This window comes from Chiloscyllium plagiosum, chromosome 6, assembly GCF_004010195.1.
Source record: "Chiloscyllium plagiosum isolate BGI_BamShark_2017 chromosome 6, ASM401019v2, whole genome shotgun sequence".
NCBI lineage: Eukaryota > Metazoa > Chordata > Chondrichthyes > Orectolobiformes > Hemiscylliidae > Chiloscyllium > Chiloscyllium plagiosum.
In genome coordinates this window covers 101,610,159-101,625,725 of record NC_057715.1, presented here as the reverse complement: position 1 = coordinate 101,625,725, position 15,567 = coordinate 101,610,159, and the positions used below count along the sequence as shown (strand labels likewise).

The following is a 15,567-nucleotide window of genomic DNA, read 5'->3' as shown; positions in this document are numbered from 1 at the left end:
CTAAATACGCTTGAAATGAATGGCTTGCTTGCCATTTCAGGGGGCAGTTTAGAGTCAACTGCATTTCTCCAGTTCTTTATTTATTCATGGGATATAGGTGTTGTTGGCTAGGCCAACATTTATTACCCCACCCTAATTGCCCCAGAGGAGGTGATGGTGTGCTGCCTTCTGATTGCTGCAGTCCTTGAGATGTCAGGACACATGCATTGTTGTTTGGAAGGGAGTAGTGAGATTATGTCCCAGTGAAGATGGTCTTGAGTCAAAGGTAAAGGAAAGGACAGCAGATTTCTTTTTTGAAAGGAAGTTAGCGGAGCTGATGGGGCTTTTGCAACAACTGCTGACAGTTTCACAATCCATGCCAATGAGACATGGAAGGAAGATAGCAAAGGTGTAACATAAGCTGAATGTCTTTCATCAGTCCAGCCTACTTAAGATCGCCAACATCGCGTGGAGACAGCATCGCCAACAGAAGAATGCTACAGAGGAAAGGTCAAAGGATCATGAGGGACATTGTAACAGAAGCACAACTGATGCTCGCAGGACAGGACTTTCACGTCCCAGACATATGCCCCACCTGAGTAGAGGTTTAATGGGCACGGTCAGAAGAAGAGGAGGAAGATGGGGGCTAGCTGGCCCAAGAAAAAGAAGTGATGAGGTATACTTAAGGAGGTCCTCCAAGAGTGGGATGCCACCTGGATTGAAACAGAAAGATTGTCATGGACCAGAGCTACTAGTGGAGTCATGCTACCCATTGGCCTACATTGGGCCAAGGAGCTAAGTTTTAAAGTGAGGTGATACTTTCAGGGCATAATTACTGAGGTGAGCTTCAAAATGCTAAATACGGTTCAAATCAACTGAATTTAAAATGTCACCATTGACCACAGAGGAAAGTGAATCCATGACCCAAAGTGTTCATTCATCTGGGCCTTTGAATCAATGAAATCCAGTGACATTATCACAACACCACCATCTCCCCAAAAGCAAAGAGCAAACAGCAACAAAATTAGTAAATATTGCCATATTTTCATCAGTTATTTTATAACAAAACCTCAATTGATCATTGGACCTCAGTGAAGTGGATTTCAGTCTGATGGAAGTTGTCTATACTAACTACAATGGTTTTCATTTGGAGCAGCCTTATTCAGTTGCTGCTGGACAAAAATGCATAGCACCTTACTGTCTATAATTTTATATCTACAATCTAATTATTAAGCATTTAATCTCATCCTCGAAGCTATAAAGATGACCAGTGTATGGTGTGGCAATGCCACATTAAAACACTTTTCAGATTAGAGTCTAAACCAGATAGGATAAAGATTTGCTTAGTGTATCAGAATCATCATGGATAGGTTTACAATGGCAGTACACCTGGTGTACAAATGGTCTCTCACTCCATTATACTCATGGAATAGTGGAATTTATTTTACGTTCAATCTTTGCTTGAAATAAAATGGCAGTGGGTGATACTAATAGACCTAGCAATAATTTCTTATTGGTGTAAGTCATTTTATGACAATCAGTAGTAATGGGAAGGGTATCTCACCACCAGTGGATATGAAAAGGATTTCTCTCAGGCGTCAAACATTTCCTGGTATCATCACAACACCCTTTAATAATCTTCTGGTATCTAAAATTTCTCAAATACTTAAATGTATCTTGACATGTTTTCAGTTCTGCAAGCACTCATCGCCAAGAGAAAAAAAAAAACAGACAGTAATGTCTCTTAGATATTTACAGGTTGGCATTGATGATAATTCTCCTTTATTGTTAGTCAAAATCAACAAAGTTCAACAACAAAAAGTGATTAAATCTTCTGGATGTGGGATCCTCTCACTTAGCTCTCAAAAACCAGTTTGACCCTGTAATGAGTCGATACCAGTTCTCAGCCATGCATGAAGCAGGAATAGCCTCTGTGTATGCCTCTATCATGGCATTTCTGACCCACCCCTTTACTGAGTAGAAAATATGACACTTAGCTGAATGGGTTAATTTGATGTTAATTTATCTTACTTCCCTTTAGACACCACACACCAGACTCAGATAACATTGGGAGATTAATTGTATTATTGCTCCAAGCGACATTACTGCAATTCAAATTTGTTGGCTGCTCTCCATCAAAAATAATTGAGTTGCATAGCCATACAGTTTGGTATTATTGAAAAGCCTGCGTCTTCGAAAAGATTAACAAATAAAATGAAAAGTTAAAGATTTAAACAGCTTTAGAGTTTAATCAAAATTAAACTGTTTATTCTTTGCACGTCAACATCTTTGCAAAATATTGCAAACTTTTCGAAAGACCTCATTCTTCATAGCAGTTATAATTAAAAAAATAGCAACTTAATTGCTGTTTAAGCAAAGCAATGGTAATGTAAGATGCAAATCTGCTAATCAATCATGTTCACAGGTGCACCTTGATATTTAATGTTTAGCATCAAATATTAAAGTTCAAAGGTTTCAGATTTATATTTTTGCTTCAATGTTTAACATATAAGTTTAATCTCATCTCTGCATGCTAGCATGATACTTCTGTTAGCAAAGTTACAATAATCGGTCAGTTAAATACTGTGACTTCTTGAATTACAGACTTCAGCTGTTGCCTTCACCATTTATGCTCTGTCACAAGGACACAGCTTGAATTCATTTTTTTTTCTCTCCTCTGTTATCTTAATTTAAGGACCATTGGTATCGTGCCCAAAATCTTCCCTTGATGTCCCTTAAGCCCATGGTTCTTTTCAAGGTGTGACGTTAAGAATACTGTCCATTTCTTTGGTAACCTACTCCAAAGGATCTTAAGATATAGGAGCAGAAGCAGGCCATTCAGCCCATTGAATCTGCTCAATTGTATCACGGCTGATCTTATTGTCCTCAACTCCACTTTCCTGCTTTTTCCATTGAACCCTTGATTCCCTTACAGATTCATTTAGGTGCAACACTGCTACTCTGTTACACTGAATGTTGCTACAGAAAATAACAGCTCGAGGACAGTGATGAGAAGACATTTGACCACAGATGAATTTTCTGGGGTTTCTCTTCTGCTCCCAGTTTGTGCACCTTAATCAGGATTTCAGTTGTGCTTGTGCCAAAGCAACAGCAGCAGAGCCAGGCAATGCTCTAAGGAAACTTACCCAACACAGCTTCCACAATGATCATGCCCAATTCTGTTCTCAGTTACCATTTGTATATATTCACCTTCCACCTGACAGTGCTAAGACATCTTCATGACCGTTCCCTTCTATAGACAAGGCTACTTGGTGGTAGAAGCCAAGGCTACATAAATATTTAGGAATAGTTGATACAGGTGGTTTAAGTAAAGGGAAATGATTTCAATCAGATATTTTAATGAGAACCTCTGCATATGTACATAGCTGGTTAGGCCACTTTCTAATCTCTATGCCAATATAACTTCAGCCATTCTCATACCGTCTCAGATGAGAACAGCTATCTCCTTATAAATGCAGGTCCAAAGGTGGTCAGTGTGACAACCTTTCCTATATCCTCAGGAGTATTATGGTCTTAAATTATTTTTTGTAAACTAGATTGCAAGTGGACTTGAGGCTTGAAAGAAGCCAAGACCCAGGCTTCAAAAGAATTAGCTGGATCCATGAAAGCAGCATGAGTTTTAATTAAAATGAATTGAGATAAGAAATCAAAGGATCAATGGGATCCATCAAAGATGATAAATGGAAACTAGTGACCAGAAGTTCAAATTACATTAATACAGTTAATCTTGAAGCACAAAATTGAATAATACATAATAACACAGAAAGGTGAGACGCTAAGCCCATTATGCTTGTGTCAGTGGATTTGTGCACAAATAATTTCCTACATGAGGGTTTCCAGTTTTATCCATGCATTCAGCTGCACTTCCAAGCAGATGCCATGTATTCTCCCAGTAGCTGGGAGATAAATTGAAGGGTGATCTGGCCTAAGTTACTGGTATCTTTTATTAAATACATCAGACATGTCATTGAAAGAAGTCTATTCCATACTTACATATCGAAATGCAAATTAACATGGTGAAGGGAGTCAAAATAACGGACTACAAGGTTGAATTTTACTATCCTGCATGATCAAGCTCTCTGCACTTGCTGAGGTTTACTCTTGGTGTTGGAGGAAATTACTGTTCCATGCAATCTGTCCTATTGATTATCTCATTTTAATGTTGAATAGCTCTTACGTGAAATTTATTCTGACTGCACATGCAGTCACTGAGGAATCACCACAAACAAGGTACATACTTTGAATTTGGAAGAGTTATTCTGTGCTACACTGGGTTAGCACACATTGAAAAGTGTAATGTTCCAACCACATGAAAAGATTCAGCAGAAAGGCAAAAGTGAGGAATCAACACTTTGGATAAATGTCAATTTTTCATTTGAAAGCCAAATCTAGCTAACGCCTAGATTTTGTACTATTGATGTTATTTACACCTGAAAAAAAAATAGATGGGGGATTTTATACACAAATGAAAATGTACTTTTAAAAAAAATATGATTAAGTAAGGTCCATTCATTCATATGACTTCAGGTACACATTCAAGAAAAGTGCAGGTAGTATACTCATGGCTGGAGTAACAGAAAAAGGAATGACTACTTTAAGGAATAAAGCAGCTGTGATACCTGATCCCATTAGTTGCCATTGCCAACCCTGAAAAGGGAAATGGCAAACAAAAATAAATCATGTGATTATAGAATTGTTGCTGAAAGAGGCCATTCAGCCCACCATCTCTGTATCATCACTCTGAACATTTTGACTTAGTGTCAATCTCCTTCCTGCCTTTTCCCAGTAATTCTGCACATCATTTCAGTCAGGAAAGAACAAGAAACCCACTGGCTGGCTTGAAGCACAACTGAATTGGACAGCCTTGCACCCAATTGTTGTTTGGTAACTGCTAAGGTGCAGAGTGACTGTCTCATTGTGTGGATCTGCAAACAGACAAATTAGGCCACCAAGCCTCTCGAGCTTCAGCTGCCATCTCCAAAGCTAGGGCTGCAATATGCTTGAGGAGTTCAAACCACATCGAATCATTGGTATTGATGCTGACCAAGCTCTCTGCACTTGGCACCTACAAAGTGTAATGGCAGCAGGAGGTGCAATTCTGCATCCGGTTTCACAATGTATACACACGAGTCCAGGTTTACAATCTACAAAATATGCTTTCCAAGGATCACTGCTGAAAGAAAGTACCTGGTCTCAAAGTTCCCAATTTCCTGTGGGAGCAGACAGCAGTGAGTAGACAATGACAAAAATAAATTTGCAGTTAAATTGTTGTCTATAATGCCTGCCCAGAGCCAGCTTAGGAGGAGATAAATGCTAAATACTACAGATGCTGAAGATCAAAATAAAATCAGAAGCATTCTGGCCACATCCACGGAGAAACAACATTGACCCTTTGAGTTCAATATGACTTTTCTTCAGAACTTCTACTTCAGTTTCACAGAAGAATTATAAGACTTGAAAATTGACTCAGTTGCTGTCTACAGGTGCTCCCAGACTACCAGAGTCTCTCCAGCACTTTCAGTTTTTATTTCAGTTCAGTGATGTCTAGGTCTATTCCTCTAATACCTTCACCTCTTCTTCCACTCTAAGATACATTCCAGCATTTTTCTCTAAGATGTTCTTTCTCCTGTCTTTTGACTGTGGCATGTAACTCATCATGCTTAACATTTCAGGACATACCAATCTGACGAAAGGTCATCACTCTGAAAGAGTAACTCTGTTCCTCCCTTCACAGATCCTGCTTGACCTATGCAGTATTGTTTTCATTTCAGACTTCCAGCATCCACAGTATCTCATTTTATTAACTTATTATTAAAAAGATATTGTTTGGTAGCATAGAACATAAGTATTGCTGAAAAAAAGGCAAGTATGCTAAGCATTTTCATCTTATACACATCTGGACAGTTTGCAAGAAAACCAATTTGGAATGGAAAACCAACACTTATACAGTGCAAATGTTGGGTTTCACTTTAAATTGGTATTCTTGCAAATTGACCTGATGACTGCAGGACAAAAAGCTTCAACAACATGTGCCTCTTTGCAGAAATACTTATCATGCTTAGTGATTTCAATCTTTAGCTTGTCTTCCCTTTCGCCTGCCTCAAATTTCACCACCACAATCCTCCTTAAAGCTCTTTATATAAATGTTTCTTCCCATCTTCACTGCAATGCCCTAACCTTGCAATTTCCCAAGGCCTAATTTAACGTTCTCTAGGGAGAAGAGTAGCAGAGACTATGAATTAAGATTGGAGGGAGAGTGGATATTTCATGGACCACATCAATCAGGGGAGGTGATGCAAACTTTCTTTGTTAAAAAAAATGTTGTAAATGCATTTTACCCATTTGTAGCTAAACTACAAACAGCAGATTGAAGAAATCTCACCCTAAGATTAACTGGATGGAGTTAATGATCTCATCAAATAAGCCTCAAAAGTTTTATTCTTAAGGAAATAACATTGGTCACCAACAATAAACATCAACTCCCCATCATCCCCCACCTTATCTAATCTATAGAGGATAATCTGTCAAAGGAAAATAAAAATGCAGTGAAATTATTTTGCTTGGCTATCAGTTGTGAAACGCAACCCACTTGCTCAACAGAAGATTACAAATTACTGCTGATGGAAATGCAGCACATTTTACATTCATGCTTTAATCTCAAATCGAAGGAATATGTATTTAAACTCACCAAACACTGTTCTGGCAGGGACAGATTCTCTGTTCAACCAAAATGACATCTGGGATAAGATAACAGTCATAATGCAGGGGAGATAGGTTTGAATGACAAAATAACCGATTTTTCTCTTCAAATGAAAGTGTGCTGTCATTATTACATATTCGCCTGTGACAAATAAAGGGAAAAGCACAAGAGAGAAAGCATGGATTAGAAAGGAATTGGTATTAAAAATGGGATTATTCCAAAATAATTTGTTAATGTACATTTGATATAAGGACTGCAACTTTCATCATTTACACCATTTGTTCATTGAATTTATTTGCTCAAGGACTCATCGTAGTGATTTTAATTGAACACTGATGATTATCAAAATTGATTCATGATTAATTTGTATCACCTGTACATTTCCTGCCATGGATTACTGAATTGTACTTTTTATCTGCTTGATTTATGAAATAAAGTGATTTAATTAACTATGAAGGAATGCTGCATTCAAAAACGCTCATTTTCTCAGAAAATGTTCCTACATCTATGGCTGCAGAAATCACCCCAGTTTGTAATCAAATGCTCCTTTTTATCTGAAGTACAAAAACTTGAGATTAGCATGGGATTAAGGGGCATGTGCATTAAAATTTGCTTGAGCATAGCGTTTCATGAGGCACGACAGGGGAAATGTGTGAAGAAAGTAGTTTACTTTATTCTAAAAATCAACTTGTTTAATCTTATTTGGTTGACACCAAAACATTGAATATTTTCAAGTGGTTAGATATAGTTTTTAGGGATAAAATCATCAAAAGGGTATGAAGAGAAAGCAGGGTACTGAGTTGGATGATGAACCATCATATTGAATTGCAGAGTGGGTTTGAAGGGCCAAATGGCCTACTGCTGCTACTATTTCTATAGTTTGAGGCATTCAATGGCCTCCTACCTCATGAGGATTGAAAGTCCGCACAATAGCTGGTCTGTATCATGAATAAGAAGCGTTTAGAGCACTGTGGACCAAGTGCAGGCAGGTGGGACTAGTTCAGTTTGGGATTATGGTCAGCATAGACTGGTTGGACCGAAGAGGCTGTTTCAATGCAGTATGACTATCAAAATAGTCTCAAGAAAGCCTCAGCCAGCAGTCAGACAGATGATACTAGTCTGCCTACTTGTACTCACCTTTAGCTCCTGGAACCTTATTATTCAGCACAGAAGCAAATGGTAACCAGTTGAAAAGTCACCCCAAGAGGTACTACCAATTTGTTCCTTTTGATACCAGTCCAGTTCTTGGAAGCACAGGATAACTCCACCTCATTACTGATACATTCCATTTCACTTCAGAATTCTGACAAGTTCAGGCACTAGAGTTTGCGTTTTGGCTATCATGAGATGATCAACTACACTTTAGTTCAATTATTAGTCAATAAACAAGTTGGATAAGTAACATTGATGCTTAACTTGCTCAGATCACAAGTTAGTAAGTAATTGAGAACTGAATACCTTTCTATAGAAACACTGAGTAGCACTTGCATGGAGATTTGTTGTTGGATATCAAAATAATTTACTGTGGAGTCAAAAATCAGGAATAGGATGTACGACCAGTGGTGCTCAAAATGTGTACAAAGTGGTTTCCCTTCGTGGCCAGAACCTGCACATGGAATCTTCTAACATGGACAGGCTGTTGTACTACAATCACTACACTCTATCTGACCAGAAAACTCTCCCATTCTTAACACATACATGTATCAAAAGGATTTACAGATTTATAATTGACTTGTTTGACTGCATTATGACACCTTCACTAACCATCAAGTGCTGAGGTGGGGCTCAGAGATTACTGTCCAGAGATTGGATGCTATTGAGATAGAAGACTGTCAGGCCCTCAAAGCAGTCTGTGTTGATCATCAGACCAAGAATATCTAACTGCAAATATTACTGAGTTGCATGGAAGATGATGCAATGTGGTCAGATACTTGCAAAGCGAACAGCCTGGTCAACTGTGTTTATTAAAATTTATACGACAGCATAAGAATGCAACATCACTGAGCATGCTGCAGAAGCTGGCGGTTTAGCAGGCAGGTTTCATATTCTGGGCACTCTCTTTCCAGCCTTTTAAATACGTAGTACATGGGTAGCTGAGGAAGAAATACTTGACTTCAGGAACTGGTGCATCTCTTCATCTTTTCCAACCTTAACAAATAGTAGCCACTTTCTTTGGGCAATTTCCTCCATGGTAAGGTCAGGCAAGAGTGACTGCCCCTAACATCAAGGCAACTTTTGAGCAAGTGTGGAATCAAGGAAATCTAGCAGAACTGAAGCCATTGTGAATCAGTGGGAAACCTTTCCATTGACTGGTCTTATACCTTGCACAGGGGAAGATGGATGTGGTTGTTGGAGGTTAATTAGCTCAGTCCCAGGATATCCCTGCAGGAATCCCTCAGGGCAGTATCCTTGGCCCAGCCACCTTCAGTTTCTTCATCAATTGCCTTCTCTCCATCATAAGGTCAGATGTGGGAACGTTCACTTATGTTGCAGAATGTTCAGAACTGTTTGAGACATCTCAGATACTGAAGTAGTCCATCTCCATACTCAGCAGAAAAATGTGTTGCTGGAAAAGCACAGCAGGTCAGGCAGCATCCAAGGAGCAGGAGAATCGACGTTTCGGCACAATAATGTACTGATACAATAAGGCTGGTTAATTATTAAATTGATACTCAAAAAATGTTGTTGGTGGGAGCTCTTGGGGTATTGTGGTAGTATCCATATTGTTGAGCTAGGAGGTCTATGCTTGAGTCTCATCTGCTCGAGAGGTATGCAACATCATCTCTCTGAACAGGTTGATTAGAAAAGATCACAAAACCATAAATTGGTTGGAAAACTAAGCCTTTTTTTAAGAAAAGAGGAAAAATATGCACACATGCAGACCATGGAAGTATTAGGATCAATCTGAGGGCTGTGTTTGTCTCAGTTACTGACAAAACAGAACAACTGACCTCAGGAGCTGAAGAATGGAAAACTGTCCACAGATTCCCATTCCTGACTGTTTTTTAAGAATTATCACTGTGCAAAATCATATTTTAAATGAGTGCAGAATTGAGCCAATGCCTTTGAAGGAGTGAGAACATTTGGTTTAAACCAAAACAGATAGTGTTGGAATAGTTACATTGGAGGTGCAATCTAATAATCATGCTTCTGCTGTGTGGGGAAGAGCATGCATGTGTCACTTAATGATGTAGATAATAATCAACAGTTATAAAGTGATGTTTCCTTTCCAATTTGATATTCTTGTATCTGTCCTGATGCAGGATCCTGTCTATGTTCTTCAGCAATACTCAGGTAAACAGAAAATGTATCCACTTTTGATTTCAACAAACAGAACACATTAACTTTTCATTAGTGAAATAATGTTAGCAGGCACATCCTTCTGAATTGGGAGTGCTGCCAGTCTGACTTCTATACCTAATCACTCCACTTCTGCTCTGATAGATTTGAAGTGACTTTGGACTTCATTTAAATTTTCCTGTCCAAATCGGTTAACCCTGTTTCTTGCCCAGTCAACAAGCACCAATTTATGAATTAATTATAAGTTGAACTATATGATTTGGTATTATTATCATACCCTTTTCTCAGGTATAAAAATACGTGTTTGGTAATACAGAACCTAGAGAACTGGAAAACAAACAAACATTAGTGGAGGTCTCTAGTTTTGCGCTCACCAGGACAATTCACAAGAATACCAAAAACGGGCAACAGCAACTGAGGGACAGGAAAGACCAAATTAACAAGATTTATTTTAAATGGAGCTGAGGAAGGCACCTGGTAGAACAAACATACGACGGAACTATGCACTATTTGGGAGACAGCTTAAGTGTGGATGTTGACAGAACGTTTAAAAAAAAAACCGTATCTGGCCTCTGCCACTTCCAGAATCGCGTTCACTTTTGACTCTTACGCTGGTGTATTGGACAGAATCCCAAATTCTCAAATTGCAACCAGAATGCACAATAAATCATCCTGCAACAGGTGTCAAAACAGCTGTCAGATGTGCGGCTTGTCACTACACCACTATTCCACCTCAGATAAACTGTGCGCCAGGACAGATTTATAGAGCGTTCTTTCTTTTAATATATATTTGCACTGCTGTTTAACTCTTTCTGTAAAGAAAAGGGAAAAAAAAGGGTTCTCAGTCAAATAAAAATGTATTACTTAAAACAAAAAAAAAGTCATTCATAACATGTTCAGTCGGTGTTTTGGATATGTGATGTCCATGGCCATAAATAACTTCACATCTCGGTCCATGAGAGAGCTGGAGACAAACCGCTGATGCCCGTCACGGCTGCTGCTCGCTGTTGGAAAGCCGATTTTTATTCGACTACTAATCCCTTCTTGCAATCTGCATCCAGCACTGTGTCACATCCACTCTGCCCTGATTCCCGTCCTCTGATCGGGACGGTACACGGCGCCCGTCCAGGTGGCTTTTCACAAAAATAACCTGCGGATTATTCTTTCGCCAGACTACCAAAATAAAAAAAAATATATAGACCACAAGTTGACAACTCGTGTTTGCCATGGCCCATTGAGACATCACGGAGCGGCACAATGCGGAAAGGCCCCGCGGTGTGAAGTGAAAATGTGTCGAATATCTCCTCTCATGTGGCCGTGTTGCTATCCTTTTTGAACTTGTTACCGCCAGAGAGAGAGAGAGAGAGAGAGCAGTAGTTGGGGGGGACAGACCGCCGAGCAGGACCATGTTAGAAGCACTGGGTGTCCTGGTGAGCATCATGTTGTTGAAAGCCAGTGGGGAAATTCCATTCGTTGCAGAAAATGACGCGGCCATGGTCGTCAATTGGTGAGTCCCAGTTTGAAATGTATGAACATCTGTCAGAGTTCGCGGATCTGTCCAGTGCTGTGGACACTCGCCCCAGAATGTTGCTCAGAATGAGCGCTGGAGGGTAGGGGGCGGGCATTCAATGTGGAATGTCTCTGGAACATTGTTTTTACCCTATAGAATCCGCCAGTCTACAATGACTGCAGATGCTGGAAACCAGATTCTGGATTAGAGTGGTGCTGGAAAAGCACAGCAGGTCAGGCAGCATCTGAGGAGCAGGAAAATCGACGTTTCGGGCAAAAGCCCTTCATCAGGAATACCTGGCGGATTCTATAGTCAAGATTAGAGTGGTGCTGGAAAAGCACAGCAGATCCCAAACGTCGATTTTCCTGCTCCTCAGATGCTGCCTGACCTGCTGTGCTTTTCCAGCACCACTCTAATCTAGACTGATCTCCAGCATCTGCAGTACCAACTTTTGCCTAGCGGATACTATAACCCGCCTTGCGGCTGTCAATGTAAATGCCTCTTCCCCACAGTGATAAACCAAACAGGAAGTGACTTTTGTCGGTCACCCTAAACCCGTTTGGGGGAGGGCGGGGAAACAAAATGTTATCAGCACCAATGTTGCCTGTTTGGAACGAGGAATGACGTTAACGTTGCAAATTAATCTGGTACCAGGAACCCAACACCGTTATAGCACAGACAGCCCATTCTGTCCCCCGCGTCCAAATGAATCATTCGTTTAGTGACCTTTGAAGCAGGCTGTGTCTATGTACTCTTTGAAGGGAAGCAGAAAACGCCTCAGGGTGCACATTCTGGCCTGGTAAATAGTTTCAACGTGTTACTTTTTTTTCCCCACATGCTCTGTCTGAGTTGCCTCTTTTGTTATACTTCCAATCATTTGTGGAGTTCTGTGAGCGCGTTTGGGCAACACTGAAATTGTGTCCCTTTTAAAGGAAAATAAAAATCCCTCTAATACCACGCAACGCGAAAGGAACAAGCCTCTTGTGTAATCCGAAAGACAGATTGGAGCACACAGAGGGCATGAAGGTTAGAGCGCTTCCTATAGGCAGCCTCACACAACCAGGAACTCTCACATGACGAGGGTTGCTTGATGTTTCAGTGTGGGCTCCTGTATTAACTTTTTTAAAATTCATGTTTCTTTTTTCAACTGCCATGAAATCAGATGAATCTACCCTAAATTCTCAGAAACACTGCATTGAGTCACCTTCCCAGCAATCTTTCGAGCATGTGCCCATGCACGCGTGTGCAAAAAAACTGGTTCATTCAATGTCAAAAGCATCTCGCATATTAGTTTGCGAATTGGCCATTTACCCTTACAAATGCCAGTCTGTGAGCACTATCGTTGTTGGAAATCCTCCAAAGCTCGAAGTGAAATCAGTCGTTGTACAGCAAATGCTTTGCTGTATTTGACCATCGTTTGTCCGAATAATTTAAGTAAAACCCTAATTGTTAAACCTTAATTCCAAATCCTTAGTGGAATTGTGTTACTGGCTCTAACAACAGATTTTAAATCATTCACGCAGGTAAAACAATGCCTTCAGCATAGTTTAGCAAAACAACTACGTTAGAATAACACCTGTCTATTCTGAAGACAACCCTGTGTGTCTGTATCACTTTATATAACAGCTGCCGGCCACGTGGGTGTGAAATAGCACAGTCAGTAGCCAATCAGAAGGATCCTTTCACTGGGGATGATGTCATGCAGAGCCAATGTTTGGTCGCCTGGTCTATATCACGTGGACTTATAGGGTGGTTCCCCCATGATCAGAAACCACCTTAATCCAACAACACCACTTTACGGAGACACTGTTTGTGGAGCAGCTCGGTTAGCTGGTTCATCGCCAACTGTGTCCTGGGAGAATAGCAATTTTACTGAAACTATCTAGTGAGCTTTAGTTTAGTATAAGAGACAAAAAAAAGTGCAGATGCTGGAATCCAAGGTAGATAAGCAGGAGGCGAGAAAAACACAGCAAGCCAGGCAGCATCAGGAGGTGGAGAAGTCGACATTTCGAGTGTAACCCTTCTTCAGGACTGGGGCTGAGGGTAGCTGTGGATAAAGGAGGTGGGAGACAGGTAGATGGTACAACCTGGTTGGTTGATGGGAGGAATGAATCTGGTCAGAGGATGAGAGGTGTGGAAGGGAGGGGAAGGAGTTGGAGGATAGGAAGGGAGGCTGTTCGAAATTGGAGAACTCAATGTTGAGTTCTCTGGGGCTGTAGGCTGCTCAAGGTAGCAGTACCCTCTACCTGTGTTCACCTATCCTCACCTTACCACTCTTCCCTCCCATCCCCTTTATCTGTAGTTCCCCTTACACCCACCCTCAGCCCTGAAGAAGGGTTACACTGGAAATGTCGACTTCTCCACCTCCTGATGTTGCATAGCTTGCTGTGTTCTTCCAGCCTCCTGTTTGTCTACCCTAGTTCAGTACAAAGCATACATATGAAATGGTTTTGTAAGGATGGCAGCCATACCCAGTATAAAGTAAAAACAAGCCAGCAAATGTTAGAAATCTGACATTGATTCAGTAACCTTAATCATATGAAAGCAAAACACTGTGGATGCTGGAACATCTGAAAGAAAAACAAAGTGCTGGAGAAATTCAGCAGGTTCTGCAATAGATTTTAAATTATTTGCATTCAGTCTAGTTTCGTAAGGCCACATTGGAAGATATACGCCCAGAAAAAGTTGTATTGGATTCAAAATGTTAACTCTGTTTCTCTCTTCACAGATGTTACCAGAGCTGCTGACTTTCTCCAACACTTACTGGTTTTATTTTAATTCTGTGGTCCTTTTTCAACTGTTTAAAAAGGAGTAGTCTCCATAATATTATAACTGGCAATTTATTGTTTTAGAGGTGCCAGTATTAGACTGGGGTGAACAAAGTTAAAAATCACAATTCCACCTAATGCTTCCAAATAAACCTGTTTGATAATAACCTGGTGTTGTGTGATTTTTAGCTTTGCAATTTATTGGCACTTGGAACAGAGTGGAGAGAAACTGACCCACTGAAACGTTTCAAAAGCCTGAATTAAACAGTAGATGTTATCTCATATCCTTAAGCAAAAGCAGATGAAAGTATAAACAGACCTGTGCTTGACGGGATAAGTTCACTGCCCACAGTTTGACCTAATAAATCGTACTGATTTAGACGTGATCCATCTTCTGCCACGACCACCGATTTGTGAGTTTCGTTTGTCCATGTGTAAATGACCTCCGAGGTTGGATATGCATCTATTGGGAATATGAGAGATTTGAAATGTTAGTCAACCTGTCACTCCCACAGGCTGATTGTATTTGCTTGGGCTGTGATTTTTCCATGAGGCATCCTGCTACTTGAAGTAAGATTCTGTAACAGGATCTGCATTGTAATATCAGCTGGAAATGTAGTGCCCAGAGGGAGTGTTGCTGAAGAAAGAGCTCCTTGAAAGTAGAGTCACAGGATAGAATTAGAATTAAAATCCTGACAGTGTGGAAACAGGCCCTTTGGCCCAACAAGTCCACACCGACCCTCTGAAGAGTAACCCACACAGACCTTATTTACCCCTGACTAATGCACCTAATACTATGGGCAATTCTGCATGCACCTAGCCTACACACCCCTGAACACTGTGGGCAGTTTAGCATAGCCAGTTCACCTAACCTGCACATCTATCGACCGAGAGAGGAAACTGGAACAGCCGAAGGAAGCCCATGCAGACACGGGGAGAATGTACAAACTCTAGTTGCCTGAGGCTGGTATCAAACCCGGGTTTCTGCGCTGTGAGGCAGCAGTGCTAACCACTGAGCCATCATGCTGTCCTGCGAAGAAAGCATATGGAGAGCATATTGGTCAGAGCATTGAATTCAGGAGTTGGGAGGTCATGTTGCAGCTGTACAGGACATTAGTTAGGCCACTTTTGGAATGTTGTGTGCAATTCTGGTCTCCTTCCTATCGGAAGGATGTTGTGAAACCTGAAAGGGTTCAGAAAAGATTTACAAGGATGTTGCCAGGGTTGGAAGATTTGAGCTATGCAGAGAGGCTGAATAGGCTGGGGCTGTTTTCCCTGGAGCATTGGAG

At 40.6% G+C, this 15,567-nt stretch overlaps 1 protein-coding gene and 1 long non-coding RNA gene across 5 annotated transcripts in view; one reads left to right on the top strand and one right to left on the bottom strand.

The window, feature by feature from the left end:
• The window catches only part of gabra5 (gamma-aminobutyric acid type A receptor subunit alpha5), a 112,588-nt gene that overhangs the window by 18,963 nt on the left and 78,058 nt on the right, over positions 1–15,567 (bottom strand). For all 4 annotated transcript variants that reach the window (XM_043692282.1, XM_043692285.1, XM_043692281.1 and 1 more), the window contains exons 7-8: positions 14,598–14,741; positions 6,689–6,841 (exon numbers count right to left, since the gene is read on the bottom strand). In XM_043692282.1, the coding sequence (XP_043548217.1) occupies positions 6,689–6,841; positions 14,598–14,741 (297 nt within the window). The remainder of the gene's footprint in view (positions 1–6,688; positions 6,842–14,597; positions 14,742–15,567) is intronic.
• LOC122550886 overlaps positions 10,981–15,567 on the top strand; it is a 163,204-nt gene continuing 158,617 nt past the window's right edge. The window contains exon 1 of the long non-coding RNA XR_006311969.1: positions 10,981–11,507. This is a non-coding gene — a long non-coding RNA (uncharacterized LOC122550886). The remainder of the gene's footprint in view (positions 11,508–15,567) is intronic.